The sequence below is a fragment of the Trichoderma ghanense genome (genome assembly GCF_004382785.1).
Source record: "Trichoderma ghanense strain CCMA-1212 chromosome Unknown scaffold_5, whole genome shotgun sequence".
Taxonomy (NCBI): Eukaryota; Fungi; Ascomycota; class Sordariomycetes; order Hypocreales; family Hypocreaceae; genus Trichoderma; species Trichoderma ghanense.
In genome coordinates, this window is record NW_027395668.1 from 211,223 (window position 1) to 237,741 (window position 26,519).

A 26,519-nucleotide genomic window follows, 5' to 3' on the forward strand; every position below is an offset into this window, starting at 1 on the left:
AAAAAAAAACGTAGGCACCGCAAAATAAATAGAGACACACATTAGACTAATACGAGCACAATTTAAGTTGTAGCCTTTGTTGATAGACGTCGCATTTGTATGCGCATCATTGGTTGTCATGTATGTCCATATTTGCTCCATTCCCTGTTTTTTCTTTTCTGCAAACCGCTTGACGTTTACGTACCCTGCACGGCAACGAAGAAGGACCAGTACTGCATTACTATATTCAGTATTTCGACGCCGAAACAACAAAAAGTATTGAGGAATTAGATGCTCTCCATTCAACTCCCTTGCATCAAATTCATAAACTTTCCACAGAGATTGCGACCATTCAGATGCTTGCATTCTCCCAACTCTGCACCTCAACACGGTCCGTCACCACAACTCCATACCAGTTACATCCTCCTACAAAATCAAGGTACAGTCACTTCACCACAACTCCATACCAGTTACATCCTCCTACAACATATTATAAGGTACAGTCACTTCACCAACACTCATCAAGAAAAAATTTGTGCAGATTCTGCCAACTTTTATTATCCCTTAGGCACTACCCTAGTATTCAACAACGAAACCCTCAAATACAACTAAAAGAAGAAGAGAAAAAAAGCAAGTGTATTTATTACCTCCGCCCTACCCCCGAAACCACCAAACCAGCCAGCCGGCTCAACACTCTGGATATCAGAGTAAAAAAAAAAAACAAAATCAAGAAGACGAAAAAGAGAAATCAATCAAATACAACCGAATCAAAATCCGCAATCAGCGGGGAAAAGAAAAGGTACCAAGAAAACAAGGGCCTCAAGGGATATAAAAAGAGGTGAGAAAGAAAAAGAGGTCGACGAGAGTTACCAAGTAGGCGAATCCCTGTGTCCAGCCCAGCCCTGCTGTCACAAAAGATGCCACCCAGCTGTTCATCGCACCCCTTCATTCTTTGCTATCCATCCCCTTTCCCTCAAAGAGAACCCTGTCATTCGTTGTTTCGTAGTCGTCGTTCGTTGGCTCGTCTCGTTTCAGAAAAAGTGCTTTTGTGTTGTTGTTGTTGTACAAAACGCAAAGGTGGGGGAATCCGCAGTGAACCTCCTGTATTCTTTTCCTGAGATGCACGAGGAAAAAGGAAAAGGCCGGATACTTGGAAGAAACGACAAAGGTAGAAAAGAGACTCCCTCAAAAGCGTCGAACAGCAAAGTCGACGATGGGTAAGAAAAGAAGAACACAAAACCGAGTTCCGAGTTCCCTTCGAGAAAGGGAAAAAAAAGTAAGGGAAAAAGCAGAATATTCCTCCTGTATAGCCGCGACTCTCGAGGAGGCCAACCAACGCCAGAGGGACCAACCGGCTGTATGCTCTTTCAAAAGGCTAGTCCGAATGCCATTGCCAATCCGGTAAACAAAACTCGAGGGAAAAAGTCGAGAAAAAAAATTGGAGAAGAAAAACAAGAAACGGGGGAGAACCAAGAGTCCAAGACCCCCTATAGCCGATGTCCAATATGCATCGTGCTCATTCGTTTCGAAATCTCTCAAACGCAAACCCGGGGCCACTGTGGCATCCTGTAGGGAACCGATCCAGTGCCTCTCGGCGAATAACTTTTTTTTTTCTTTTTTTCTTTTCGTGTTTCTTTTTGTGTTTTCGTGCGGGCTCAGTATATGTGCGTGCTCAATGTATGTGCTCCGAGTGAACTCGTGCAAGTCGTCGTCGCCAGCTGTGGACTGCTCAAAGCAAGCAAACAGACCGCTGTCGCCCAAGTATGGTACATGAATCGGCAATTGCGAAACATAAATCATCCGTTTCCGAACCGGAAAATCGGGCGAAAAAGATCTTACAGACAGCGACCGCCTGCTGTAGATGCGAAAAGGAGGCCCTTGTCTTGGGCTCTCTCGAGGTGCCCGCCCTATGTCGGAGGAGGGCGCGCTCTGCGACGGTGAATGGTGATGCGGATTGGGGTATCTTTAGGCGGGAGGGAACGGGTAGTCCATTCCGGGAATCTGCGCTTGTGGCTGCTGGGGAGTAAAGGCCGGAGGCATCTCCGTCTGCTCGACCGGCTCCTTCTTGGCCGCCTTCACCTTGGGCTTCGGAGCGATCAGTCCGACCCTCTGCTCAGCCGCTGCCTGGGCGGCTTTTTTCGCAGCGAGGGTCGCCTTTCGCTTCTCGACGGCGCCAGCCATGTTGCCATTGGCCCATCGACCTAGGATGAAGTCTGTTAGCGGGGTTGAGGTAACGGGGGAGAGGATGACTATGATAACTCACTCTTCATAGATGCGGACATCTTCTCCGACTTGGTCATGGACTTGTAGTCCTTCTGGGGCTCCTCGGCTTCCTCGCCGGTGGGCGGCGCCGATGCCGATGGCGTGCCCTTGCGGCTGGCGGGCGTCTGGCGAACAACCTTGATCTTCTGGATCTTGCGACCATTGATCCCGGCGGCGGCGTCGGCCGCGATGGGCTCTGCGGCAGCAAGTTCATCCTCAATAGTAGGCACAGGAGTGGGAGTGGGAGCCTGAGCGGGAGCAGCGGGCACGGCGTTGGAGCGCTTGTTCCTCTTCTTGGCGGCCGGAGGCTGCACGGCTGCCTCCTCGCTCTCCTCGGGCTCGTCGCGGAATCGCTTCTGGCGCTTGGGGCGGAACGAATACGACGACTCGGCAGTGTGTACACTAGACTCAGAATTTGCTGTCGAGGGTCGCGAATCGCCATTGTCCGTGATGGCCGAAGTGGGCTCGCTGATGTTCTTGCCCTTGGGGATCTTGAGGGTGAGCATGCGCTTTCGCGGCTGCTGCGGCTTCTCCTCTTCCTGCTGCTGCTCCTCCTCGACGGAGGGGAAGGGCACCGGTTCGTCGTCGTACTTGATGGGCTGCTTGGCGCGCGACTTGCGGCCCGACTTGGATGGGGTCGGCACGGGGGTTTCTTCAACGGCAGGGGCGGCGGCCACGAGCTCCTCGACGATGCTGGGGACGACGGTCGCCTTGGGGCGGGTCGCGCGGTTGCGCCTCCGCTTGGTATCGCCGGTCGCCTCTTCCTCTGAGGCGACGGGCTCGCCATTGAAGACGGCGGCGGCGGCGTTGGCCTGGCCATCGTCGTTGTCGCCGTTGGCGGTCCTGCGTCGGCGAGGCCTGGAAGCCGGCACGGGCGTCGCGGCGCGGCTGACGTCCTGGGTGGCCGGGTCGAATAGCTGGACGGGCTTGCGCTGTCGCTTGCCGGTGACCTCGTCCGCCTCGGTGGCCTTGGCCGTGGGCTTGGGCTGGTTGCGTAGCGAACGGCCGCGCGTCATGATGCCCGCCTGCTGGGTCTCTGGATTCTGGCGACCAATCTTGGATGGGTGCGGATCATACTCAAAACCGTAGGTGGCGGCCATGATCCTGTCTTGGGCTTGGAGGTAGCGCGTCTCATTCATGCCTTCTTTGTCCTTGGCCTTGTAGCCCTTGACGACAAACTCGGGCTCCTCCCAGCTGATGCCTTGCTGGTTCAGGTTGCGGGTTCGGTTCTCGTACTTGAGATCGGCCGCGCGTCGGCGGAGCGAGTTTTCGTAGTCGTCAACCTCTTGCCCGAGACAGTTCCACTCGTCTTGCCAGTGAGCCATGGCGGTAGTGATGACGTGCAGAGCCAGCGTGAGCTCCTCCGTCGACATGTTTTCATAGTCCTTGACGAGGTCGATGAACTCCTCGGGCGGCCTGAGCTTGCGGTAGCGGTATGCCCGGCTACGCTCCGGCGCTTCCTCAGACACGTCCACCTCGTCGCCGTCCTCTCCAACAGCGGCGGGAGAGTTGTAAGCAGTCGGCTCCATGGAGTCGAGTACAGGCGATCCTCTCAGGGGAGTGTTGAGCGCGTTGCTGGGCGCTCCGGTGCCAAGGGCGTCGGGCACGTCGTCGTTGTCCTCGACAACCGGCTCAAGGTCATCGGCGGCCGGGTACTCGGTAATGGCAACCTCGTCTTCCTGGGCCACCTTCTTCTCAGGGTACCAGACATATTCCCCATCAAGGTAAGGGGTGAGATGACTCCATCTGGTAGGAATGAAGTCATCTGGCAATTCTTCCTGTTCAGAGAGAGCTTGCGATGCTCGACTTGCGGGATCCGCCTCAACGTCTTGATTCCCGTCCTCCGCCGACGGCTGAGCGGTGGCGGCATCGCCCTCGGGCTGTGGCATGAGATGGTCGGCGCACTTTGTGTCGGCACTGGTGGACTGCGAGGCTTCCATGATGGCCGAGTCGAAACCAGACGTGGTGGGAGATGCTGGAGAGCTGGCGACGGTGACGGATATGGCCACGGCAGGCACAGGGCTGGAGGCCTTGGAGTCTTGTTCGGGAGACTGCTCCTGCTTGTCGATGGACATGTCTCGAGCCGGGGTATGGGGTTGATCTTGATCTTGATATCGATCTTGCGCTTGGGGATCTTGGTGTTGAGGTTGAGGCTGATGTTGCGGTTCAGGTGTAGGTTCAGGTTGCGGGTGCTGCGTCAATGGGGCAGACACGGTATACAGGTGAGCGGCAGCCGAAGGATAGTATGGCTGCTCCTGAGCGGAAGCGGACGCGGACGCAGCAGGCTGAGGGACCAATTGAGCCCCGGACTGGGCAGGCGTCTCGCTGTCCTGCGGCTCAACAGCGCGGCCCTGGCGAATTTCCTTTTCGGGAAGTTGGGGAGACGGCTCGAGAGGTGCGGCGGCTTCAGCATGAGTGTCTTTGTCAGCGGTGAGTGGCACAGGCGTGTAAGCGTCGTCTGCAACAGTCTGCGATGCGGGAAGCGGCGACGAAGGCTGCGATGATGGAGGATGAAGAGAGAGAGAAGACTGCAAGGATTCCTCAGAGGCCTGCGGGTTGCCGATGCCATTGTTTATATGTGCGCTGGCCGCTGCCTCTGGCTCTGGCTGTGCTAGCGAGTGCGCGCCTTGAACTGTATCGTCCAAAGCAGCAAAGGGCACAAGCGTGGCGTCGCGGGCTTGCGGTTTGAGTTGTGGCTGGGCCGGGCCTTCGGGAGGGTTTGTGGCTGGTGCAGTGCTGGCGAGGTGTGGCGCGTGCACGGACACTGACGGCGGGTGAGCGTCTGCGGGTGAGGGCGAGTGTGAGTGAGCGGGTGAGTGAGAGTGAGGCTCGATGCCGGTGGCCGCGGCGGCAGCATCAGAGGCCACCATGTCGGTAGAGTCCGCAGCAGCTGATGAAGGTGAGGCCGGATTGCGAGCGTCGTGATGCTGCTCGGCGAGGCCGGCAAGAGTCGTGCTGTCGTGCTGCTGCTGCTCAGAGGCTGGCTGCACGGGTGTAGATTTTTGTGGGCCGGCAGACAGAGACAGAGAAAGGTCTGCAGACGAGGCGGCCGAGGGCGAGCTGTCCGGGCCTGCAAAGGCCGTCACGCCGACCTCAATGGTGTCCTGGACGTCCTTTTCGTCGTCGTCGACGTCGTCCTTGTAGGCCTTGGCCTCGAGCAGCTTGCGGGCGGACGAGCGGCGCCGGCTGGGGGGCGTGTCAGCGTCCACGGAGACGCCTCGCCGCTTGGGGCTGGGCCCGTAGAGATCCTCAGAGTCGTAGTTGGAGCTCTCCGTCCGCCGCTTCTTGCCGTTGCGCGAGGCTGAAGCCGCTGCCGCTGCCGAGGCCGAGGCTGAAGTAGAGGCGGAGGCAGAGGCAGACGTAGAGGCGGCGTTGGCGGCAGCAGCAGCAGCAAAGTCACCGTCGTCGTCAATCTGCTCCAGGGTGTAGTCGACACGCGCGCGTTTGCGCAGGCTGTGACCGCCCTTTTTGGGGCTGTCGTTTTCAAAGTCGTCGTCGGCCACGGCGTAGTCGTCCATGGTCTTGGACCTCTTCCTCAGCGTCGACGGCCGGACAGGGCCTGGGGTGGAAAAGGTAAAGGCAGGCTGAAGGGCCTTGTTGGCGCGCCGGCCTTGCGGTGCGGTTTGGGGAGTGTTAGTGGCATGCGCCATGATGGGACTGGCCGACGACTGCTGCCGCTCCAGCGAGGCGTCCGAGGCCGCGGCAGACGCAGACGAAGACGCAGACGCAGACGGAGGAGACGAAGAGGATCCCTGGGGCTTGCGGCGGCTGTTTGCTGCGCGGCGAGCGCGGTCCATGATGCCAGGCCGGAGCAAGCCTGGGAGGGAAACAGGATTGAGTGTGTGAGTGGTTAATAAGGGGTGTGTAAGAGAATAACAGGCAGTGCAGGGAAGATGTCATCCGCGAGACCGAAATGAAAACGAGGCGAGGCCGCAGACGAAGACGATGCTGCGAGAAGAGAAAAAAAAAAGTAGAGAGGGAAAAAGTTGAACGAGAGAAGAAACACGAGTCGGAGGGCAGATGTTGCGAGAGAAGACGTTTGGGGGCAAATGGTGACGGCCGCTTTGGCTGAAGTTTTGGTCTTTCTGGGTATAAAGTGTGAAGGCGGGCCAAGGAAACCAAGCGTGGCGTGCCGGGCCCAGGAAATCTGTGCGAGAAGCAGCAGAAGGCTGAAGAAGAAAAAAGGAGGGCAACAATAGCAAGTCGAGATGCGGCAATGAGCGCGCAGGCGGCAGTGAATTAAACAACGGGCCTGGCAGCTGCTCAGGTGAGGCCGAGGTGAGCTCGATATCAGAGATTTCTTTGCCGGCCGTCAGTGTCAGTGCCTGCTGGCTGTCAGTCCAGTCGTTTTTCGGCTGCAGCTTCGTGGATCGAATAAGCCACGGCTGCGCTGCTTGCGCTTCTGCGCTCTATGACTGGCCCAGCGCTGCCGCGGGCGAGCGGTACGTACCTCCAAGTATCCGCTACTGCGGCTTGACGCTGCCAAGTGCCGTAATGTCTGCGTACTGGGTACCTGTGCCTGGATGTGCGCGCCCTGAGCCTTGCGACTTTCTCGACCGACTTTCAAGTTTGATTGATGCCTACCTACTATACCCACGAGATGCCGAGAGTTTCCCTGGACTATTCGATGCCTCACAAAAGTGATCTTACTCCCATAGACAGTCACTTCAAGTGAAAAAAAAAAAAAATGGCGGTGATGGCTCCAACTCGGTGAATGCGGGTGCAGAGAAAGTGAGTCCAAGGTGAGGGCAGCTCACAAAAGTGAGGTGAGGGCAAAGTTGAGGCCTGCTCTCACTCACGCGGCTCTAGCGGGTTGACTTACAGATCGGCACCTAATCGGCTAAGGAGGTGAAAAAGAATCTGGCAGACTGCGCTCAGCTTTAGCAAAGGTCCACTGTGGCTTGTCCCTGGAGGTCTACCTTGAGGGCTCTCAAGGTGATTGAATCTACGATCGATTAGATTGCGCTCTGGATCTCGACATCATCTCAACAAGGCGAACTCGTGATGAAGAAATGCAGGGCAGAGCTGAGGCGGCAAGTTTGGCTGCAAGTACCGCTACAGACGTGGCCATCCATTCCCCCAGGGGCCCGTCCAGCGCGACAGAGATACATTGTACAGTACCTCTGCCCAGGCGATGCCGCGCTAAGCCAACTGCGTGTTGCTGCATCTTGCTGCTGGTTTCCCTCCATGATTCCATGTACGGGTACATGGCGTTCCTGTCTGCATCTGCACCTGGGGTATGAAGTAATTATTACTTCGTATCTCGACAGAGTCTCCAATGTGAAAGGCCGCGTTATCCTCATATACGCTTACCCCTCTGAGATCAGATTGAAAGGATTCAAAATACCCTCTTCGGTCTGATATCTCATGCTTTGTTGTCGTTGTATCGACTTGCCCCGTAGCCACTTCGCAGCGTCTCTGTACCTCTCAAGTTCAAAGTATCTCGACTTCCAAATCGCTACCCCACCACTGCAGACATTCCTACCTACAGTACCGCGCTACTACTCCGTGTTCCTCCCATAAGGTAGGTAACCAAAACAACACAAACACAACACAACACAACGACCCTCAACCCATCGCCAGCATCATCATCAGCTCCTAGATGCTGGACCACAACCACGCACCTCATCCCCCACCATAACATCCCGCCAAACTAACACTAACCACCAAGCTTCCCAAAAAACCTCCGCCATGGCCTCCAAAAAGTCCAAGGCCGCCCCCGCCGCCGACGACAACCTCGACGAGCTCTTCTCGGGCATCGGCGACGACTCCAAGGCCAAGAAGCCCCCCAACAAGAAGCCCACCTCGGCCGCCGCCGCCGCAAAGGCCATTGGCAACGACGACATCCTCGCCGACCTCGAGTCCGAGCTGGCGCCCCAGCCCGCCTCCCGCCCGCACACGCCCCGGCTCAAGGAGGCCATTGCCCGCCGCTCGACGGCCACGCCCCCCATTGGCGACGACGGCAAGGCCGCCTCCTCAGCCGCGCGCAAGTCCACCGACAGCTCGCGGAGCCTCAAGGCCAGCTTCACGCCCAGCGCCACGAGCTCCGAGCTGCACGACGCCGAGAGGCGAGGGCCCGTCGAGCAGGCGCAGGCACAGGCGCAGCCGCAGCAGTCGGGAGGCGGCTGGTGGGGGGGCATCCTGTCGACGGCGACCGGGGTCATGAAGCAGGCCGAGGCAGCGTACAACCAGATCCAGCAGAACGAGGAGGCCCAGAAGTGGGCTGAGCAGGTCAAGGGCCTGAGGAGCGGCATCGACGTCAACACACTCAAGAGCTATGGTGAGTTTGCCCGCCCTCGAAAACAGTAGAGAGTCATCTATTCGACTAACAATGTCTCGAAACAAAGGCGACGAGCTTCGCAACCGCGCTCTGCCAACCCTATCCAACATCATCAACACCATCGCCCCGCCCATTGGCTCGCACGAGCGCCTCCTCATCCACATCACCCACGACCTGGTCGGCTACCCGTCCCTCGACCCCCTCATCTACGACGTCTTCTCCGACGTCATGCAGCAGGTCGAGGGCGGCGAGCTCAAGGTCGTCCAGAGGGGCCACGACAGCGGCTCCTCGCGGCCTCACGACGACACCGCCGGCTGGGACGACGGCCCCTGGTGGCGCCAGGTCGACCAGCCCCGCGAGCTGGGCGTCGTCAAGGGGCTCGTCGAGGGCACCAAGCTCTGCCGCGTCAACGCCGAGTCGTATGCCACCGAGTACTTTGCTTCCCAGGGAGGCATCGAGGCCGTCAAGACAAAGGCCAGATCGGGCGTCACCGAGCCTGGCTCCGTCCGGACGTCGGACGTGTTCTTGTCCGTTCAGGCCATCATCACGGATCAGGACAAGACGCTCTTCGGCCGGACTGCGGCCGCGGCAAAGGAGAAAAAGGATGCCGACGAAGAGGAGAACGAGGACGAGTTCCGCTTCGCCGTCTTCATCGTCGACCCCGTTCACGAGATTGAGTATGCCACCATCAGCCAGCCCATCCCCGCCAAGTGGGCTCGCTGGCTCGAGGCCCCGAGCCCCTTGAACGACGATGCCGCGGACTCCCCGCATAGCCGCATGCACGAGGACATCCGGAGCATTGTCGAAGAGGGGGAGCTTGATCCCCGGGAGTGGGTCGCCGGGTGGCTCAAGGACTCGTTGACGCTGTCTGTGGGCATTGTAGCGCAGTGGTACGTTGCTCGCCGTATGCAGGTGGGCGTGAATCACGCGAGGACAAAGGCGGGAGAGAAGGAGGTTCAGGATGAGGATGATGAAGAGGAAGAGGAGGAGTCTGAGGAGGAGGAGGAGTAATGATACCGTTAGGGCGCCTATTATTGATATAAGTTGGACACACCCCTGCCGCTTTTCGTGCTTTTTGAGCTGAGCTTTTCGACACTCCTTGCGTTGTTCATCATATATAAACCTCTTCCTGCCTGAAAGATACTTTATGTCTATGCTTGTAAAGTGTCCTGAATACCCAATGTTCGGTCCAGCAGTCAAGGTATCTACTTCTCCTGTATTCAAGTAGCAATACAAAACAAACAAAGCCTCGTTATGTTCTGGTCTCTCCTCCTCTACCTCCGCCGTCTCCTCACCATCCTGTGCTACAGCCCCGGCATCGCCTTTCCAAGCTCCCCCTTGGCCGCCCTCGTCGCGTTCTCCATCTTGACCAGCTTCAGCGGGCGGTACTCGGGGTTCCACATCTGCTCCCTGATCCACTCCTCGAGATCCTTCTCGTCCGAAGGGATCCCGGCTTCTGTGGCCACGCCTTCTTTCACGGCGGCCTGGATCACGCGCTTGGCTACTTGGACGCTCACGGGGCGCACTGCTTCGACGTCCGGGAGCAGCGGTGCGGTGGCGTCGTTGAGCGCAGGGCTCAGCGATGCGACGCCCTCGACGGCGGCCACGAGCATCTTGTCCGTGAGGAGCTTTGCCCGACTGAGCACGCAGCCGAGGCCTATGCCGGGGAAAACCACCGAGTTGTTGCACTCGGCAACCTCAATCGTCACGTCCCCGCCATCTTCCCCCCAGGGCCCCGTGATGGGCTCAAACGGCGACCCGGTGGCGACCAGCGCCTTGCCGTTCGTCCACTTGAGCAGGTCCGCCGGCTTCGCCTCGTGAAGCCGCGTCGGGTTGGACAGCGGGAAGATGATGGGCCGGGGCGCGTTCTCGTGCATGGCCTTGACGACTTCCTCGGTGAAGGCGCCGGGCACGGTGGACGTGCCGATGAGGATGTTGGGGTTGACCTGCTGGACGACGGAGAGGAGGCTGGTGTTATCACTCCATTCGGAGGCGTCTTTGACGTACCCCTTTTGGGCGGCCGAGACGTCTGATTTGGTCGTCAGGAGGCCTTCCTTGTCGATGAGCCTGTGAACCATTAGTATGTTAGCGGCATTGAAAAAGCGTGTATGTGAACTGGCAAACGTACCAAATCTGTTGTGAAGCCTTCTCATGACTAGTGTTCTGCTCCGTCGCAATGGCGTCTCTGACCTGGTCTGCAATACCGACTCCAGCACTGCCGGCGCCAAAGATGACGATGCGGGAATTGCTGAGCTTCTGGTCGCTGGCGTGCAGCGCGGCCATGATGGCAGCAAGCGTCACGCAGCCTGTGCCCTGTACATCGTCGTTGAAACAAGCAATCTTGGGACGATATAGCTCCAGGAGACGCCTGGCTGCAGTTTGAACGACCATTAGCCTTGTTTCGAAGCTAAAGTTGGAAGATAATCGTACCATTTTTCGTGCCAAAGTCCTCAAAGTGGATGTAGGCTCGAGGGAACAGCTTCCTAGCAGCTTCGACAAACGTCTGAATGAAGTCATCGTATCGTTTCCCCCTAACACGAGGCTGGCGGAGGCCGAGATAGAGATCGTCGTTGAGCAGATCTTGGTTGTCTGTGCCGCAGTCTAGGACTACAGGGAGGGTTCGGTTGGGGTGGACACCGGCGCAGAGGGACGTGAGAGTCAGCTTTGCTCCCGATATGAGAATGCCGCCCACGCCCTGAGGGAAGAGTCAATAAGAAGATCTCCTAGCTAGAATCCCAAGTAGGGCTCACCTGGTCGCCGATTCCAAGAATCTCCTCGCCATCTGTGATGAGAGTTAGCAAGGGGCCGTACATGGAGCCTTGTAAACATAAAGGCAGCGTTACCTGTCACGCAGATGTAGTCGACATCATCAGCAGTTCCCCAAAGAGCAAGATCCTGCTCCACGAGTTCAGGATTGTCAATGTTCAAGAAGCAGCCCTCTGGACGCCGAAAAAGCCGCGAGTAGTTCTGAATGGCATCGCCCTCGGTTGGCGTATACACGACGCTGAACATCTCCTTGAGGTGGGTGAGCAGCAGCTTGAAATACAGCACCTCGTTCTGGTCCTTGAGCGAAGTCAGGAACGTGTTCTTGGCCAGGTCGTCGCCCCTGGACTGGTACTGCTGGTATGCGCGCTTGACCTGGTTGTCCAAGGTCTGCTCGTTTGCCGGGAGCAGGCCGGTCAGGTTGAACTCTCGACGCTCGGACAGCGGGAAAGCAGAGCCCTTGTTGAAGATGGGGCTGTTGAGGAGCGCGGTGCCGGTGAGAGCGCATTCGAGGGGGCCGGTCGTGCTAAGCGGGAGATGGCTGAACTTGGTGGGCTTGCTCGAAGACATGGTGAGGGAGGATGAGGAGAAAGATTTATATAGGAGGGGTGACGGTGGCGGCTGTAAGTACTTGAGGGTTGATGTACGATATATATAGGATCTGCTGGAACGAGAGGAGGCTGTTCTTAGGATGCTGTTCATAGCGGCATCTATGGAGTGAGGGGAAGTGAGGGGAAGAATAGGCAAAGAATAAGACGGTGATGGAGACAGTTTGGTGTTGAGGTGTAATCGACAACCAGGTCGTACTTGTGCCTCGTAAGAGTTGCACGATAAGGTAAGATGGATGCCGAAGATGGAGCAAGCCAGAGTGACGTAACCATGTGGTGACGATGTACAGCAGCACTGCAGTTACCACAAATTACGCGATCTTCTGCAGACTTCCAGATTGGGACATGTGAAAGCAGGAGATTTTCAGCCTGTGTATTTTCTCTCATTTGTTGCCTCACAAGTCGCAGATATTGTGCTACTTGGTCAACTACTACCTATAATAGCTGTTGTCGTCCGCAGGCTTCAAATTCCAGCTATGGAAATAACGTAAACGCCACCCGACATCTCAACACAACAATGCGAACGCAGCATTCAGATAGGCCCTAGTATCACGCAGCAAAGATGGGTGTCTAGGTAAGGTATGTAGGAGCGCTGGGAGCCGCGCCGATGTGGGCAAACTTTCCCCAGAGGGAAACCGAATCGACACGGACTATGATGGCCCATTCGTCTTGCAGCAGAATGCTGGAGGCGAGATTACCGGAATAACCTCGTCTGCAGATCGATACGCCAGCCCTTCCAGGCGCAACCGCAAGACGCGGCGCGCCTGGAAGAAAGACTCGTGGGAGGATGGAGTGGCTGGCATGGATGTGCTGCGGGCAGAAGAGAAAAGGACGAAGATTCATATTCCTACCGTGTTGCCGAGGCGAGTGTCTTGCAGACCAAGTCAAGTCTTGCACCGTCAAGTCGGCGTCATCATTGATCCTGATGAGAATGATTTGTTTGTGTGAGAAGAATTATAAGATTGGGGTGCAAAGAGGAGAGGAAAATTCTTAGCAGTTTGCTGTTTTGTTGGGGGTTCTTATCGATTAAGACCCCTGTATGATTTCGTCCCACCCCCCGCAGCAGATGGAAGCCTCGGGTTGTTTTTTGTTCGGTCAGCCATTGTACTCGTACGGCCATTGTAGGACACACATGTCGTGGAATATCCAAGACACAATGCCGATTCGCCTGATGCATGATTGCGATTTGAGACTTGTGGCTGCTATTGAGATGCCTTTCGACTTTGACGTACCAAGAAAGATGATATATCGGGCGTCATTACAGCAGTTGCAAGCTGCAAGGTGCCTTGGTATTTCGGTCCGCCTACCCTGGTTACCGTCGACTTCGTTGAGGTCAAGTGACGGGGCATTCGGAGGTACTGCCCCATGACTGCATATCCGCAAGCCAATTACTTGACAGACATCACAAGCCGAGACACCGAAACTCTCAGTACGTGTTCCCTTGCATACTTTATAGTAGGTTCAACTTCAAGTTGAACGGCACACCGTTGCCATGGGCCCTGGTCAACTCGAAAGCAGCCAACTCACACCTACTAGTAAGTCAGTACTTGATCATTAATTCTTCCGAGTTCCCTCAGATATTACATATATATTGTATATTCATATATACTATGCCCCATTACATACAAAATGCGGGAGCCCATAGCAGAGAGTGCCTGTATGCTGGCACTGGCCGACCTTATGACCCCGGAGGCGATCTGCCGCAGGCTTGGTTGTTGAAAGAGCCAGGAACAAACAAGACAACCTCGAGATCCAAGCAGGGCATCCACCACAGCGGGGTGCCCTGTACTGTATCAAGTGTGTACTGCAATGTTAGCCTTGCCAGGGGACTGACATTCAAGACTGTCCCTGCACCCGCTCGGGTGGGCTTCAACTAGGTACGAGTACAACTCGGCCTCACTGAGCCGACCTGCCAGCCCGTCACATCGAGTGGGACGGTGACCAGGGTCAGCACAGTTCCGGCACGGTGCTAGCAGGAGACTACAAAGAGCAATTGAAGCCTTTCTTACTGCACTGAGCTTCGATCGCAACTCTAGATGTATTATTTGCTTAATCGCAGCAAGCATCTATTTTATTACTAATGCTGCTAAGTATTAAATATATATATAAGGAATATATATGCTAAAGAAGTTTCTTAATCGGTAGACTATCTAATTATCTATACCTTAGTTCTAAGCTATAAAATTAATCTTTCTTGCCCTAATACCTAGGGATACTGCCCGTACCTACTAGTACAGAGGCATACTATAACCTGTCCATACGTTGAGGTCCGTGGGTGCCCATGCTTAGCAGGCATTCGCTTCCAGCCTAGCAGCATAGAGCACCTAGAAACCTACCTACCTAGCACCCAGTAGCACCTAGCCAGCACCTCCAGGCTAGCGGCACCTAGCGCCGCAGCGCCTCAGCACTCACTAGACCGACCCAGCCGGAGCAGCCACTGGACGGCCGCCCTCATCCCTTCAGGTTCAAGATGTACCTGGGCCACGCACGCTAAGCTTTGCGCAGGGCAGATGACCTGTACGAGGTAGCCGGCCAAAGTAGGTAGTCAACAGTGCACGAGTACCGACCAGCGTCCTCTAACTGAGTGCTCAAGTATTCTCACAGAGGTTATCACCCTCTATTACTCTATATTAAAGCTTCGGTACATAAGTCCTTACTCTACAAGCTTACCTACTTCTCTAGAGATCTCGTAAGGTATATAAGTATACTGTATTAAATCTTGAGTTAAATTATACTAAGGGCTTCAGTCCAGGGGTACCCATGTAACCTGTACATGGGCATGCATAGGTTATCTCTAGTGCGAAAAAAAAGATAAGCTAGGTATGCCCAGGTCACCTTTTTTTTTTACGCTAGAGATAACCTGTGCATGCCTAGGTTACTTTTTTTTTGCGCTAGAGATAACCTGTGCATACCTAGTCTAGCATCGAAAGAAATACGTGGCACTCTAATCCTCCAAAGGATTGAATCCTTTGTATCTTGCACGTAGACCCATAACTCATAAAATATTATCATATCACTTATTTACTCTAGCTGTTAATATTATCTAAAAAAAATAAAGCAAATATAATTAGATTAAGATTCAAAAAATAGAGTCATAGTAAGAATACAATTTTTGAATAAGAATGTAATTAGATATGACACTATGAAAGTCATCACTAGATAGTATTCTACTTTGGCTCAACCTGAGGGGTGCTGGCCTAGCAGGCTACCCTCGTACAGGCTTCAGCCAATTGGAGCGCCAGCCGCCCCAGCAATCTGCAGCAGATCAGCCACACAAACGCCTCCGTGGCAGCGAATGCGTGATTCGACCCCAGCCGGTGAAAGGAGAATATACGCACACAAAGCAACAACTAGAGCACTGTCTCGAGTAGGACAAGTCTTGTTCCTTCTCATGTGTGCATACTTGCTACCATGTGTGTGCAACGACTGCTTGATGGGATCCCCTTCGTGTACTCGCATGCATGAGATACTGCGTCTCTACTCTCCTCGTATCACCGTTCCGTGTCCAACTCGCCCGCCCAGATGGCCTGGAGGCGCAATAGGAGGACTTGCCCGTCGCGGCACGCGTCCTCAGGCTCGGCACCGCAGCCGCATCAGCGAGCCGGTTGATTCCAGTATAAAAGTTGCACTTCAGGGACCCTACTTTCTGTCTTCCTTCTTTCCCCCAACCAGGCCCTTCATCCTCATACCTCGACACTTGTCATCACTCTTTGAGCGGCAGCCTGGCTACGTGTGATATGCCGGAGACGTTGTAACCACAAGTTCCCATCATGGCTTCCCACGTTCCAAGATCCGGCGTTACTCGTGTCTCTTCCGCAACAGAGCACCCGTCGGACGAGACAGAGGTGATGCGTGGTGTGTTCATTCTCCATAGGTATGACGGCGTCGGTTGACAGGACGGTTGCTAACCTCAATGACTTCCATACCAGACCTCCCGTATTCCTACAGCGCTCTGCGTCCTCATCTTTACCTGTCTGCCAATGACATTGCCCTCATTGAGGCAGCGCGTCTCGCAAACGGCCACGGGCATTCATGTTCGGATGCCGCTGTACACGGAACTCTCGACGGCACAGCAGACGGCACTCTGCAGGCCACACCGGATGACACCCCGGATGGCTCAAGCGTCGGCACTCCAACTGTCATTGACCACGGTCATGTCTTGGTTGATGCCATGTGCACCGGGGGCTTCTGTGGCGGCCATGGTGCTGATCCCATCCTCAACGGCCTGCGTGTACATGAATTGTACGATCATATCTGGTCGCCCAATGATGAATATCCGCCCGAGCTGGAGATAGGCGACGAGGGCGACGAAGCCGCAGGTCTACCGCCGAGCACCATAGCCGAGAAGGCCCTCGCCGCTGATCGCCTTCACCAACTACCCGATCTTTTTCGCATACTGGATCCAGCGTTTTCGTACAATTGCGCCACCGAAAGACTCGCGTGCGTCGAATTGCGCATCGGATCGTATGGCCGCATCCCGCGCTGGCGAAAGGGCTCCGAACTCAGCTACATCGTGTGCACCGAGAGCTTCCCGCCTCCGCTGTCGCTCGTGGTGGAAGACGCCATGAAGCAGGCCATCTCCATGTGGCAGGGCATCGGTGTGAGCTTCAAGCAGGTCCCTCGCGACTCTCGAGCCACATTCGCCGTCCGGTTCGAGGGCGGCAAATGTAAAGGATACGCCATCTCTTTCTTGCCTGATACTGAGCCTGCCGAGTTGCTCGTATATGAAAAGAGCGAGTCCAAGGCCGAATACCTGTCCAACATCCTAGCACACGAGGTTGGCCATATCTTGGGTCTTCGCCACGGGTTCGCTCACAAGAGAGAAAGGGGAAACCCTTCTGTGTTCTTTGGAAGTGAGGACGACCAGTCGGTCATGCTGTATTACGATCATCTGAGGAAACACAAAGTCAGCGAACTGGATCTCCAAGGAGTACGTGACTTTTACGAGTACGATCAAGCAGAGTACGACGGGCTCAAGATAGAAGACGTCGAGCCGAAACTACATGACTTTGGCGAGGCCCACATCTCCAGTCGTGCGATGAGAGAATCAGCCGCCGATAGAATCAGTCGCCGATACTCGCACTGAGCTTTTCCCCTTCACTTTACAACTCTCCCCAAATACTCTTGATCAGGCATAGCCTCCACCGTTCATTTCTTGCATCGACCATTAGCTGTTGATGTCGCGTCGACGAATAAAAGTTGACCTTTGGCTTCCCCCTTTTTGATTTGATGGTCTATACACTACCAATTCATCTGAGCACACACACAAAAGTACCACCAAGATTATTGCGCTTCAGTGACTATTGTGAAAATAGACGTATTGTAAGTCTTTGATGACTTTGTTGGGCATCTATTGAAAATAATTACCAGGGTCGCAGTCTGTGATAAGCATGGGCAAGCCTTGGTTTCAAACTTAGATCATATGAGGTTTGCTCTTCATTTCTTATGCAAAAGCGCTGGTGTTCTGCTGTTCGTGACGGCTTCATATTCCCCTTGAATGTACCTGACTGGGGAGCGCTTGAGAGTATCTCAGACTGCTGCTACCTATTAAGATCAGGGACAAACATGAATCGCGGGAGGGGAGGGTTGGGGGGCTGTGCCAAGGGGTGACCCAAGGCGCCGAGGACGTGATGTAAGTGAAATTGTACAAGGCCAATTCGGCAAGGCAGGGTTTTTCACCACATAACCTAATCTTGCGAATAGATTTCATATATCATAGCCGCGGGCAGAGCACCCTGTAGAGCATCCTCCTGTCGGGATGCAGCTCTTGGTTCAAAGTCACACAACATGAAGCAGGCTCGGACGAGTCGAAAGTCTGGTATATAACGACCCTGCTTCCCTTTGCCTTCTCCGTGTCAGACTTGACTCCCTCATCACCATCTTGTCACTTGGGATACACCAACATCTGCTTCGCCAATCTACGAGAAAGAGATCATGAGTTGGAAAAAGGATCGGTTCACTGAGGAGATGGAAGAAGAGCGCCGCAATCTGGACGAAGCTCTGGACGACGTCGAAGCCTTTGGTGAGAAATTCGAGTGGTACGTCAGACGATGCTGCACTGCCGTCTCTCGAGGGCAACTGGCTGATAAGGCTCTTGCAGCCCCAGCGAGTACTGCGACAGCAAGGTCTGCTCCAAGTCGTTTGTTCAATGCAGTTTGGGATATTGCACCAGATGGCCGTTGAACGTGAACTGCATGTGTGCCTGTAAGTGAGTGACTGACTACCTTATAGACATATTTCGGTCTGATTGGTGTCTGCGAGCTGATCTATCATAGTCCTTGATTCAACTGTCGTCAACCCCTTTTATTAGAGGCGGGCGGCGTCGGAATTACGAGAGCCGGAATTGTCAGCAGAAGTGAATGAGAGGCGCTATATTTCCGAGACTGCGCACCGTGTGGACAGACGTGAGGTGCAGGCATGTATCGACAAAACCTGAGAACTCGGTATTTCAGCGTGCTAATTCCGCGCTACGGCCTTTCAAGCAGAAGATCCAACATCAATCCCATCATCTTATTGGTGAAGAACGAGGAGACTGATGTCGATTGGCGTTGGGACTGTGGCTGCAATTCCAGCTTCAAGATCGAATGCTCATCCCAGGCTGACAAATGCAGCTCTCTCCCTTGCCTCTCAACCAGACATACAACACATGGCAACTGCAGCATTACGGCGGGACACTCGTTGAATAGTATCCGCCATCGTTGCTGTTATTCCGCACTTCAGAGACGGACGAATTCATCAGTCAGATACCTTACGGTTGTTGCGCGTGAAGCCCGGGAATCCGGGGTCCGTGTTTCCTATCCATCCCCGGATATCAGATGACCAACATCGGCAAGGCCTGCGAGGCGTGCCGGGCCCGGAAGACGAGATGTGACGGCAAGGAGCCGTGCGCGCGGTGCCTCAACCGGAGCGTGTCGTGCGTGTACCGCTCCCGGACGAGGAACCGGCCTCGCAAGTCGCAGACGCAGACGCCGGTAGCGGCAGCGGCCGCCTCGTCCTCCGGGGCCAGCAACCCGGACGTCGAGACCCCGACCCCGAACCCGGCCCCCGGAGCCCCGGACCCCCGGGACCGGCCCCGGGACGACAACAGCTGGGGCTTCCACGTGCACAGCGTGGCGGCCATCACGACGTCGCCGTCGTCCATCATCCAGCTGCACTACGGGCCCTCGTCCAACTTCTCCATGCTGCACTCCATCTACCGCCTCATCACGGGCATCCAGACGCCCCTGACGCGCCGCGAGGAGGTGGCCCAGGTCGGCCCCGGCCTGGACCTCTTCCAGAACCGCCAGCTCTTCTTCGGCGACCTGGCCGACGGCAAGGCCACCATGATCTCGAGCGACTACTCGGCCATGTTCCTCGACAAGGAGCTGTGCGGCCGCGCGCTGGAGCGCTACCTGTGCACCTTTTGGCACCTGCTGCCCATCCTCACCAAGGACGACTTCCGCCGCCGCGCCGAGCTGCTCTACGCCTCGCCGGGGCTCTTCTCCTTCGACTCGCCCGACGTCGTCGTCGTCATGCTGGCCATGGCCGTTGGCGCGTCCGTCCTCGAGGAGGAGGCCATGGCCCAGTTCCTCTTCCAGCGGGCCTCCCAGGGCGCCGACAAGCTGAGCGAGCTCGTCAACATTCAGGCCATCCACATCCCGCTGCTGCAGGCCCAGTTCCAGCTCGAGCGGTCGCGGCCGCACTCTGCGTTTCTGTACGTCGGCGTGGCCTCGAGGAAGGCCGTCGCGGCGGGCCTGCATAGGGGGATCAGCATCAGGGGGCAGATGCGGGACTGCTTGCAGCGCCGGTTGACGTTTTGGAGTCTGTTCATCATGGAGACGTATGATCATGTCGTTCCCTTCCAAACCATTCAAGATGCTAACATGATATAGCTGGGTCTGCTTCTGCCTCGGGCGCCCGACATCCATCTCTGACCCCGGCGGCGGAGTCCCCGTGCCGGCCGAGGAAAAGTTCATCCTGGCGCTCGTCAGGCTGGCTAGGCTCATATCGAAATGCGCGGCTCGCATCTACAACCAGCATCACGAGTCGCTGCTGCACATGTGGAACGCGGCTACGGAGCTTCGCCACGAGCTGCAGGCGTATGCAGAGGAGCAGCTGCTTGACGTCCACCTCGACATTCAGGGGGAGCCGGGGACAGGGGAGTGCGGGTTCTGCAAGACCATCATTGCCTCGAGTATGCGGATGCTCCTCTATTTTGGGTCGAAGAGAAGCTGACATGGTATCCCAGTGTATCAGCACGTTCAGCTGTTAATGTTCCGCCCCTTTTTGGTCCTCCGCGGAAAGCTCAGGAGTCCCGCGCCGCAGGTGGGCGCCGAGTCGTGCGACAAGCTCCGGGAGCTCACATGGCTCGACACAGCATGCGAGTATTGCCTGGAGCCTGCCCGCCAGATTATCAAGTACATCAACAAGTCGAGTGAGATTAACGACCTCTGCAAGGTAAAGTCTCGGAAGTGGAGCTGTCAAGCGAGCTGGTCATCCGTGAACTAACACCGCTCACAGGAGACCAAATACTTTTCCTTCTTCCTCGAAGGCGCCTGCTACGTCCTAGGCTTCGACATGCTCCAGGACAAGACCAAGGTCGAAGCCCACCTCCCCTGGCTGCACGCCGCCCTCGACTGCCTCTCCTCCATGTCCCCCACCAACGAGGCGTCCCCCTCGCAGATCCAGATCCTCATCAAGGCCATCAACCGCATCCTCTGCACCGTCGTCCCCAACGCGAACCCCTGCCGCGGCCTCCAGAGCCTCTGCGGCACGCCCCAGTGCGCCGAGGCCGCCGCCGCCGCCGGCCTGTCCGTGCACCCCAACGGCATGCTGACGCCCTCCGATACTGCCTCGTACCCGCCCTCGGTGCCGTCCATGTCGCTGACGTACTACGCGCCCAACAGCGCGCGGTCGTCTGCGGTGCCGTTTCAGCAGCAGCCAGAGGGCCAGGCGGGCGCGATGAGTATCCCGGGGGCGCAGGATCCGGATTTCGATTGGAGGATGTTCGACGTCGAGACGCTCATGTCGATTGATCCGTTTGAGTTTATTTTGAATGCGAGGATGAATGAAGAGGGGCAGACGGGCTTGTAAGGGCCTTGACCTGTCTGATTTCTAGATGATATGCGAAGGTTTGTTGGGTGTAAGTTGCCAGATTGGATATTGAGTGATGTTCTTGTACGCTATTTCACCTGGCTATGAGCGGGAAAAGGGAGTAGGGCGTTTGCAAAATTGCAATGCATAGCATGATTTCACAATGAGGCTTTGCATGATATGATCCGGGAGCATTCATATGTTATCCAAGAGCATTTCAAGCGTTGTCTGATATCCATTTTGAACCTATGGACTCCATGAACACCTACCTCCTCCTGTGTGCTCTTTCACGACGCTCTCTTACGATACTCATCACGACACTCTCACCACTTCAGCTTCGCAAGAATAACAGGCATTAAATTCTTTACATTATACCTTTTTCTCGACAACAGGCAAAAAAAAAAAAAAAAAACCCTCGGTCATCATTCAACCCCCGTGATCTACATCACGCCACCTCGCGGCTTATACGATGAACACGAGCGACGGAATTACGGAATTAGCGACGCATATAACTTGACGCAGATTATTACATCAGCACCTTTGACATGATTGGAGCGTTCTATCATGAACATTTGCGTGCCGCTCCTCTTGCAACTACCTTACCTTACCTTTACATACATACCTTAGGGTCCTTGTCCTTTATACTGTCAACTCAAGATACTATTACTTCATACAGCCTCCAACATAGAAACTTCAACAAAGTTATGCTTATAACTTTAGAGTAACTGCTTTCCCCCCCCCCCCTTTCTCTCGTGAGGTTCTTAAAGGACGATTAGATTCAAGTTGAGTACGGGCTGTCGTGCTCTGGCCATATCATAAGTTCTGCCTTGACTCTAGTAAAATACCAACTCTCCCCAGGGGCTCATTGTCCCGCGGGTGATGGTTTGGAAATCATGAGTGGCTATAACACGATAGACCAAGGTCGAGAAAATGCAAGTTTGTCGCTGAGCTCAGCATGAAAAGACATCTTATGAGAATCCGGAGACAAAAAGATGAAGCGACGCGCTCTCAAGTCGTCCTCCTAAACGACATCACTCACATCACTTCCCCCCCTAACCACCCCAAACCAGGACAATCCCCCATACAAACCCGTACACAAGCCCCCATTCCCTACCGCAACCTCAAGGCCTAACAAGAACATACTGCCCAGGCCCAGCATTCCCCCTCGCAGCATCAAAAGCCTCGTCCCACCCCTCCAGCCCAAAAACCCCCTCACACCTCGCCCCAATCCTGCCCCCCAACCCCAAGACCCCCGCCTCCACCATCCTCACCAACTGCCTCACGTCCTGCCGCTCGTACATGAATTTCCCATGCAGCTTCAAATCGTTGAACAAAACCGCCGCATAAGGAATCGAAATCTCCCCCGCAATGCCCCCCATCAGGCTCACCCTCCCCGAGCGTCCCAACGCCAATATCCCGCTCATGATGTGCGTAGACGACGACGCCGCCGGGGGCGAAATGTCAAAAAAGACGTCAATGGGGCCGTGCTTCTTGATAGCCGCCGCGTCTGCCTGGACATCCCCCGTGATCTGAACCGGCTTCACCCTGTCGCTCGTCGAGGCCAACTTCTCCAGCACCTCTCCGTTTCTCCCCATGGCGACGACCTTTGCCCCCATTGCAAGCGCAAGACTCACAGCCGCACTTCCAAACGGTCCTGTGGCAGGCGCGATGAGAATCGTCTCCCCAACCTTGAGATCGACATCCCTGAATCCCCCAAACGGAACAAGAAGACGAAACATGTACGGCAAATCCTCAACCGTATACCCCAGTCCGCCCTGTGCAGAATCACCCAACAACCGCTCCTCATCAAGCGCATACACATTCTCAAGCGGAACTTTGGCGTACTCAGCATACGTCCCATCCCGCCACTCATCAGCAGCAAGCTTCTCCGTCGTCTTTGAAAACCCGTGATGTATGCCCATCAGGTAGCTCGCCGAGGTGTCGTCCCTCGCGCGCGCCACAATGTCCACGAGCACTAGCTGTCCGGGGGAGAAGGTGCTGCAGTCTGATCCCACGGCTGCGATTCTTCCTACTGCGCTGCCGCCGGGGACGTATGGCTTGGGATAGGGGTAGGGACGGGTGCCGTCGAGGATCTCGCGGCCGTAGGAGAGGACGTTGGCGGCGAGGACGCGGACGACGACGTTGCCTGGGGTTGCCTGTGGGAGGGGACGGCTTTCGACTTTGAGGGGGGTGTCGATGGAGTGTAGCACGAGGGCTCGATGGGTGGTGGGAAGAGAGGATTGCGAAGCCATTGCTGAGATGATGTAGTTCTAGTATTTTGTTGTGCGCTAATTGTCTTTCAGAAAGATGAAATGGTTAATGATGTCCTCTTCACAAGACTCACCTCAAGCATACCATCTTCGGGTCTTATAATCCTCACATCTTCGCCTTATACATCCTTCATCCCGTTGAATCAGATTCCAGACTCCCTTGAAATAGCCGGAGTTTGCTATCGCCAGGGGCTATTTCCGGCATCTTGCAGAGGGTGTCTATAGATTATTAATTTAGTCCCGCGGAATTCCGCGTCTCGTCCCGTAGACTTCTTAATCCCCGGCAAGCCTCACCAGCGGCCAGATAATGTCGAGCCTTGCCGCATAGGTAGAATGTTTCAGCGGTTCGTCGCCCTATCGGCCACGCGTTGGACGAGTCATCCAATCATCATTGCATCTGGTCACTGATCGTTGTTCCTTCTCGCCAGGGGTTCAGTGCGGGGGAGGGGAAAAGTCCGACAAAGTGCGTGTTTGTCCATTGACTGCGGTGATGTAATTCATCTTCAGTACAGTACAGAGGGCACGATGCTTGTCAATATGTGAGCCAAGTCGTGGTGATAGAACCGAAACCAGTCATCTAGCTGCTCATTCCCAGATATCTCGTGGTAATCACCGTGCTCTTCGAAGCGCCCGTTACCCCAATCGCAATCTCTTCCCCTGGAACGAGGTCAACCAGGTTGTCGTCAAACTTGACGGCTTCATCTTCCACCTCCAAAGCGACACCCTTGAGCGGCACGTCCGAAGTGAGCGTGACTGAGCCGCCATCTTCAGAGAGCTTCACCTTCAAGCTCTGAGGCTGCTGCAAGTGAACGTGCTTCAGCGGCTGCGGCCAGTCGACGTATCGAGCAAGTAGCTTGCCATCCTGGTACAAGTATGCCGCAACAACAGTGCGACCCTCCAGACGGGCATTTGGAGTCTTTACTGGAACCTCCATGGCCTTCAACTCAGTGGTTCGATTGTCAGGCAGCGGTTGTGACGATGCGATGGTCTCACTATAGACTTCTTCGGCAGTCTCCACATCCCAAGCCTTGACGACGCAGTCGATTTTGACCTCCTCCAGCGTAAAGTTGGACGCCCAAATTTCAAGCTTGGTGCTGACTTCAACGTCGACTCTCGTGTACTTGCTCTTGGGATGGCGGTGCTGAGCGCGCTTGATTCCGACTGTAATGGGAAGCAGCTCTCTCTTGACAGTGTAGTAGGCGAGCTTGGGCCGCAGGTAATAGTCACAGATGGCCCACGATGTCACAGGCCAGCAGTCATTCAGCTGCCAAAGCAGAGCTCCGCTGCAGTATTCTCGCCCAGGACCTTTCCATTGACGGCGCCAGAGCCGGAAGGCAGACGACAGACATTCTGCCTGAACCAACTGCGTAGAGTAAATGTACTGCTCCAGAGGGCTCGTCACATAGGAAATGTTTTCTGCGAGATACAGAGCAATTCGGCGCTCGTGCCCGTCTGCCTTGTTGTGAAAGTCCACAATGTCCGACTGCGCGTGTCGGTCCGGGTCGTCTTTCCCTTTGGGCAGCGCAGCATCAATGGTTCGAGCAGATGGGAAAGCCTCCAGGCCAAACTCGGAAACAAATCTTCCAATCAGCTTGTCAAAGTCTTGATACCTTGCTTGAGAGCCGTGCCATACATTCCACTGGTGAATGTCTCCGATGGTCGGATCCGACGATGTCTTGCCGCCCCAAGGGCTTCCATAGTGATAGTACGTTTCTGGCACGAGATCCTGGCACACCTGCACGAGAAGGTGCTCGTAGATGTAGCGGGCGGGAAAGTCCGACTTGAGCCAGCTTTGAGGATCTTTGTCGTGCACATTGTACGTGAGCCCCTCGCTCTCCTGAAACTGGTAATCTTCATTGTTCCCAGCGTAAATGACGATGCTGGGGTGGTGGCGCATGATCTTGACGTTTGCTCGGGCTTCTCTTTCGACGGATTGCAGCATCTCCGGGTTGCAGGGGTAGTTTCCACAGGCAAAGAGAAAGTCGACCCAGACGAGGATTCCTTGTTCATCGCATGCGTCCAGCAACTCCTCATCCTCATAGACACCACCCCCCCAGATGCGGATCATGGACTGGTTGCCTTCCACCATGAGTCTGATCCAGTTTTGATACTTTTCTTTGGTGATTCGGGGAGTAAAGCTGTCGGCAGGGATCCAGCAGCTGCCTCCGCAGAAGATTGGAATATTGTTTACCTTGAAGAAAAAGGAAGTACCCGGTTGGTCCTCGAGGGGCTTCTGGACAAGCTCTACCTTTCGGATGCCTATCCTCTTTGACAGAATATCGACTTCATCATCACCATCCAGAAGTGTTGCTTTGACCGTATATAATGGCTGCTTTCCATATCTGGCAGGATACCACAGCTCTGGGTTGTCGACGGTAAAGGCAGCTTCTGCGCCCCCTTTCGATACATCCACAGCATCACTCAGAACAGTCTCACCGAGCGAGAGTTCGAACCGCACCTTGGACGCCTTCCCCTCCGTCTCTGCATGGAGCTCAACTTTGGCAGTCTTCAGAGACTCGTCCAGGGTAACGTTTGAGTACAGATCAACCAGGCGTGACTCGTAGACCTCGAGGCTGATGGGCTTCCAGGGCCCGCAAGTCAACAGCGCGGGGCCCCAGTCCCAGCCCCAGTGATACTGTGCTTTTCGAACTGCCAGTCTGGAGTAGTCTCCATTCCAGGTCCCCCATTTGTGCTCAGGGATCTTCTCTACTCGCTCCCATCCCCGCAGGTACGCGCTGTCAAAGGTGATGACGAGCTGGTTGTCCTTGTCCGCCTCGTTGAGAAGTGCAGTGACGTCCACCCGCTCGGGGATGAACATGTTGTCCGTCTCGAGAATCTTCTTGTCGTTGAGCAGCACCTCGGCAAAGGTATCCAAGCCGTCAAAGGCAATGATGGCTTTTTCACGGCTGCCAATCTTGGGCGTCTTGAACGAGGTGCGGTATTGCCATGCCCTCACTTCTCCGACCCATTGCACGTCCAGTTCATTCTTTCCGATGAAGGGATCGGGAATGAGCTTGTGGTGCAGGAGATCAAGATGGACATTGGTAGGAAACTGAGAGACTGGTCGAAACTCTGGCTTCTCAACATCTGTTCTGCCAAATTGCCAGTTTGCGTTGATGGGGATGATCCTGCGAGGTGCCATTGCGGGGGAAGTTGGGGCCGCAGGTGAGCGGACGGTGAATCTCCCGCTTGCCGAAACAATGCTCTCTTTGTATATAGAGAGAGAGTGGAGGAGGAGAAGAGAAGAAAGTGAGCTTTGAAAGAAGAAGAAAAAGGGAAAAGATG

The 26,519-nt window shown here is 55.3% G+C and overlaps 10 protein-coding genes across 10 annotated transcripts in view; 6 read left to right on the forward strand and 4 right to left on the reverse strand.

Annotated features, from left to right (window-relative positions):
* CCMA1212_005005 (60S ribosomal protein L23-B) overlaps positions 1–262 on the forward strand; it is a gene marked incomplete at both ends in the record, with an annotated part of 1,813 nt that extends 1,551 nt beyond the window's left edge. Inside the window, one exon of the mRNA XM_073702286.1 lies at positions 257–262. Within this exon, the coding sequence (XP_073558764.1) occupies positions 257–262 (6 nt within the window). The remainder of the gene's footprint in view (positions 1–256) is intronic.
* Positions 263–1,944: 1,682 nt separating this feature from the next.
* Positions 1,945–6,038, reverse strand: CCMA1212_005006 (uncharacterized protein; the record flags this gene model as incomplete). Its single annotated transcript, XM_073702287.1, has 2 exons — positions 1,945–2,192; positions 2,243–6,038. 2 exons carry the CDS (start codon positions 6,036–6,038, stop codon positions 1,945–1,947), a joined length of 4,044 nt encoding a protein of 1,347 aa, XP_073558763.1.
* A 1,894-nt stretch (positions 6,039–7,932) lies between these two features.
* On the forward strand, positions 7,933–9,532 carry CCMA1212_005007 (uncharacterized protein; the record flags this gene model as incomplete). Its single annotated transcript, XM_073702288.1, has 2 exons — positions 7,933–8,521; positions 8,589–9,532. The coding sequence occupies 2 exons, from the start codon at positions 7,933–7,935 to the stop codon at positions 9,530–9,532; spliced, it is 1,533 nt and encodes a 510-aa protein (XP_073558762.1).
* Positions 9,533–9,825: 293 nt separating this feature from the next.
* On the reverse strand, positions 9,826–11,854 carry CCMA1212_005008 (NAD-dependent malic enzyme; the record flags this gene model as incomplete). The annotated part of the gene is made up of 5 exons (XM_073702289.1): positions 9,826–10,588; positions 10,650–10,893; positions 10,952–11,216; positions 11,272–11,303; positions 11,365–11,854. The coding sequence occupies 5 exons, from the start codon at positions 11,852–11,854 to the stop codon at positions 9,826–9,828; spliced, it is 1,794 nt and encodes a 597-aa protein (XP_073558765.1).
* Positions 11,855–12,454: 600 nt separating this feature from the next.
* CCMA1212_005009 (uncharacterized protein) lies at positions 12,455–12,840 on the forward strand (the record flags this gene model as incomplete). Its single annotated transcript, XM_073702290.1, has 2 exons — positions 12,455–12,458; positions 12,521–12,840. The coding sequence occupies 2 exons, from the start codon at positions 12,455–12,457 to the stop codon at positions 12,838–12,840; spliced, it is 324 nt and encodes a 107-aa protein (XP_073558758.1).
* A 2,900-nt stretch (positions 12,841–15,740) lies between these two features.
* CCMA1212_005010 (uncharacterized protein) lies at positions 15,741–16,978 on the forward strand (the record flags this gene model as incomplete). The annotated part of the gene is made up of 2 exons (XM_073702291.1): positions 15,741–15,747; positions 15,822–16,978. 2 exons carry the CDS (start codon positions 15,741–15,743, stop codon positions 16,976–16,978), a joined length of 1,164 nt encoding a protein of 387 aa, XP_073559089.1.
* An 848-nt stretch (positions 16,979–17,826) lies between these two features.
* On the forward strand, positions 17,827–18,202 carry CCMA1212_005011 (uncharacterized protein; the record flags this gene model as incomplete). Its single annotated transcript, XM_073702292.1, has 3 exons — positions 17,827–17,930; positions 17,993–18,096; positions 18,168–18,202. 3 exons carry the CDS (start codon positions 17,827–17,829, stop codon positions 18,200–18,202), a joined length of 243 nt encoding a protein of 80 aa, XP_073559090.1.
* A 505-nt stretch (positions 18,203–18,707) lies between these two features.
* CCMA1212_005012 (Zinc finger protein grt1) lies at positions 18,708–20,964 on the forward strand (the record flags this gene model as incomplete). The annotated part of the gene is made up of 4 exons (XM_073702293.1): positions 18,708–19,711; positions 19,764–20,065; positions 20,120–20,328; positions 20,392–20,964. 4 exons carry the CDS (start codon positions 18,708–18,710, stop codon positions 20,962–20,964), a joined length of 2,088 nt encoding a protein of 695 aa, XP_073559091.1.
* A 1,121-nt stretch (positions 20,965–22,085) lies between these two features.
* On the reverse strand, positions 22,086–23,216 carry CCMA1212_005013 (uncharacterized protein; the record flags this gene model as incomplete). Its single annotated transcript, XM_073702294.1, has 1 exon — positions 22,086–23,216. The coding sequence occupies one exon, from the start codon at positions 23,214–23,216 to the stop codon at positions 22,086–22,088; it is 1,131 nt and encodes a 376-aa protein (XP_073559092.1).
* Positions 23,217–23,811: 595 nt separating this feature from the next.
* On the reverse strand, positions 23,812–26,376 carry CCMA1212_005014 (Beta-mannosidase B; the record flags this gene model as incomplete). The annotated part of the gene is made up of 1 exon (XM_073702295.1): positions 23,812–26,376. The coding sequence occupies one exon, from the start codon at positions 26,374–26,376 to the stop codon at positions 23,812–23,814; it is 2,565 nt and encodes an 854-aa protein (XP_073559093.1).
* Between the last annotated feature and the right edge of the window lie 143 nt (positions 26,377–26,519).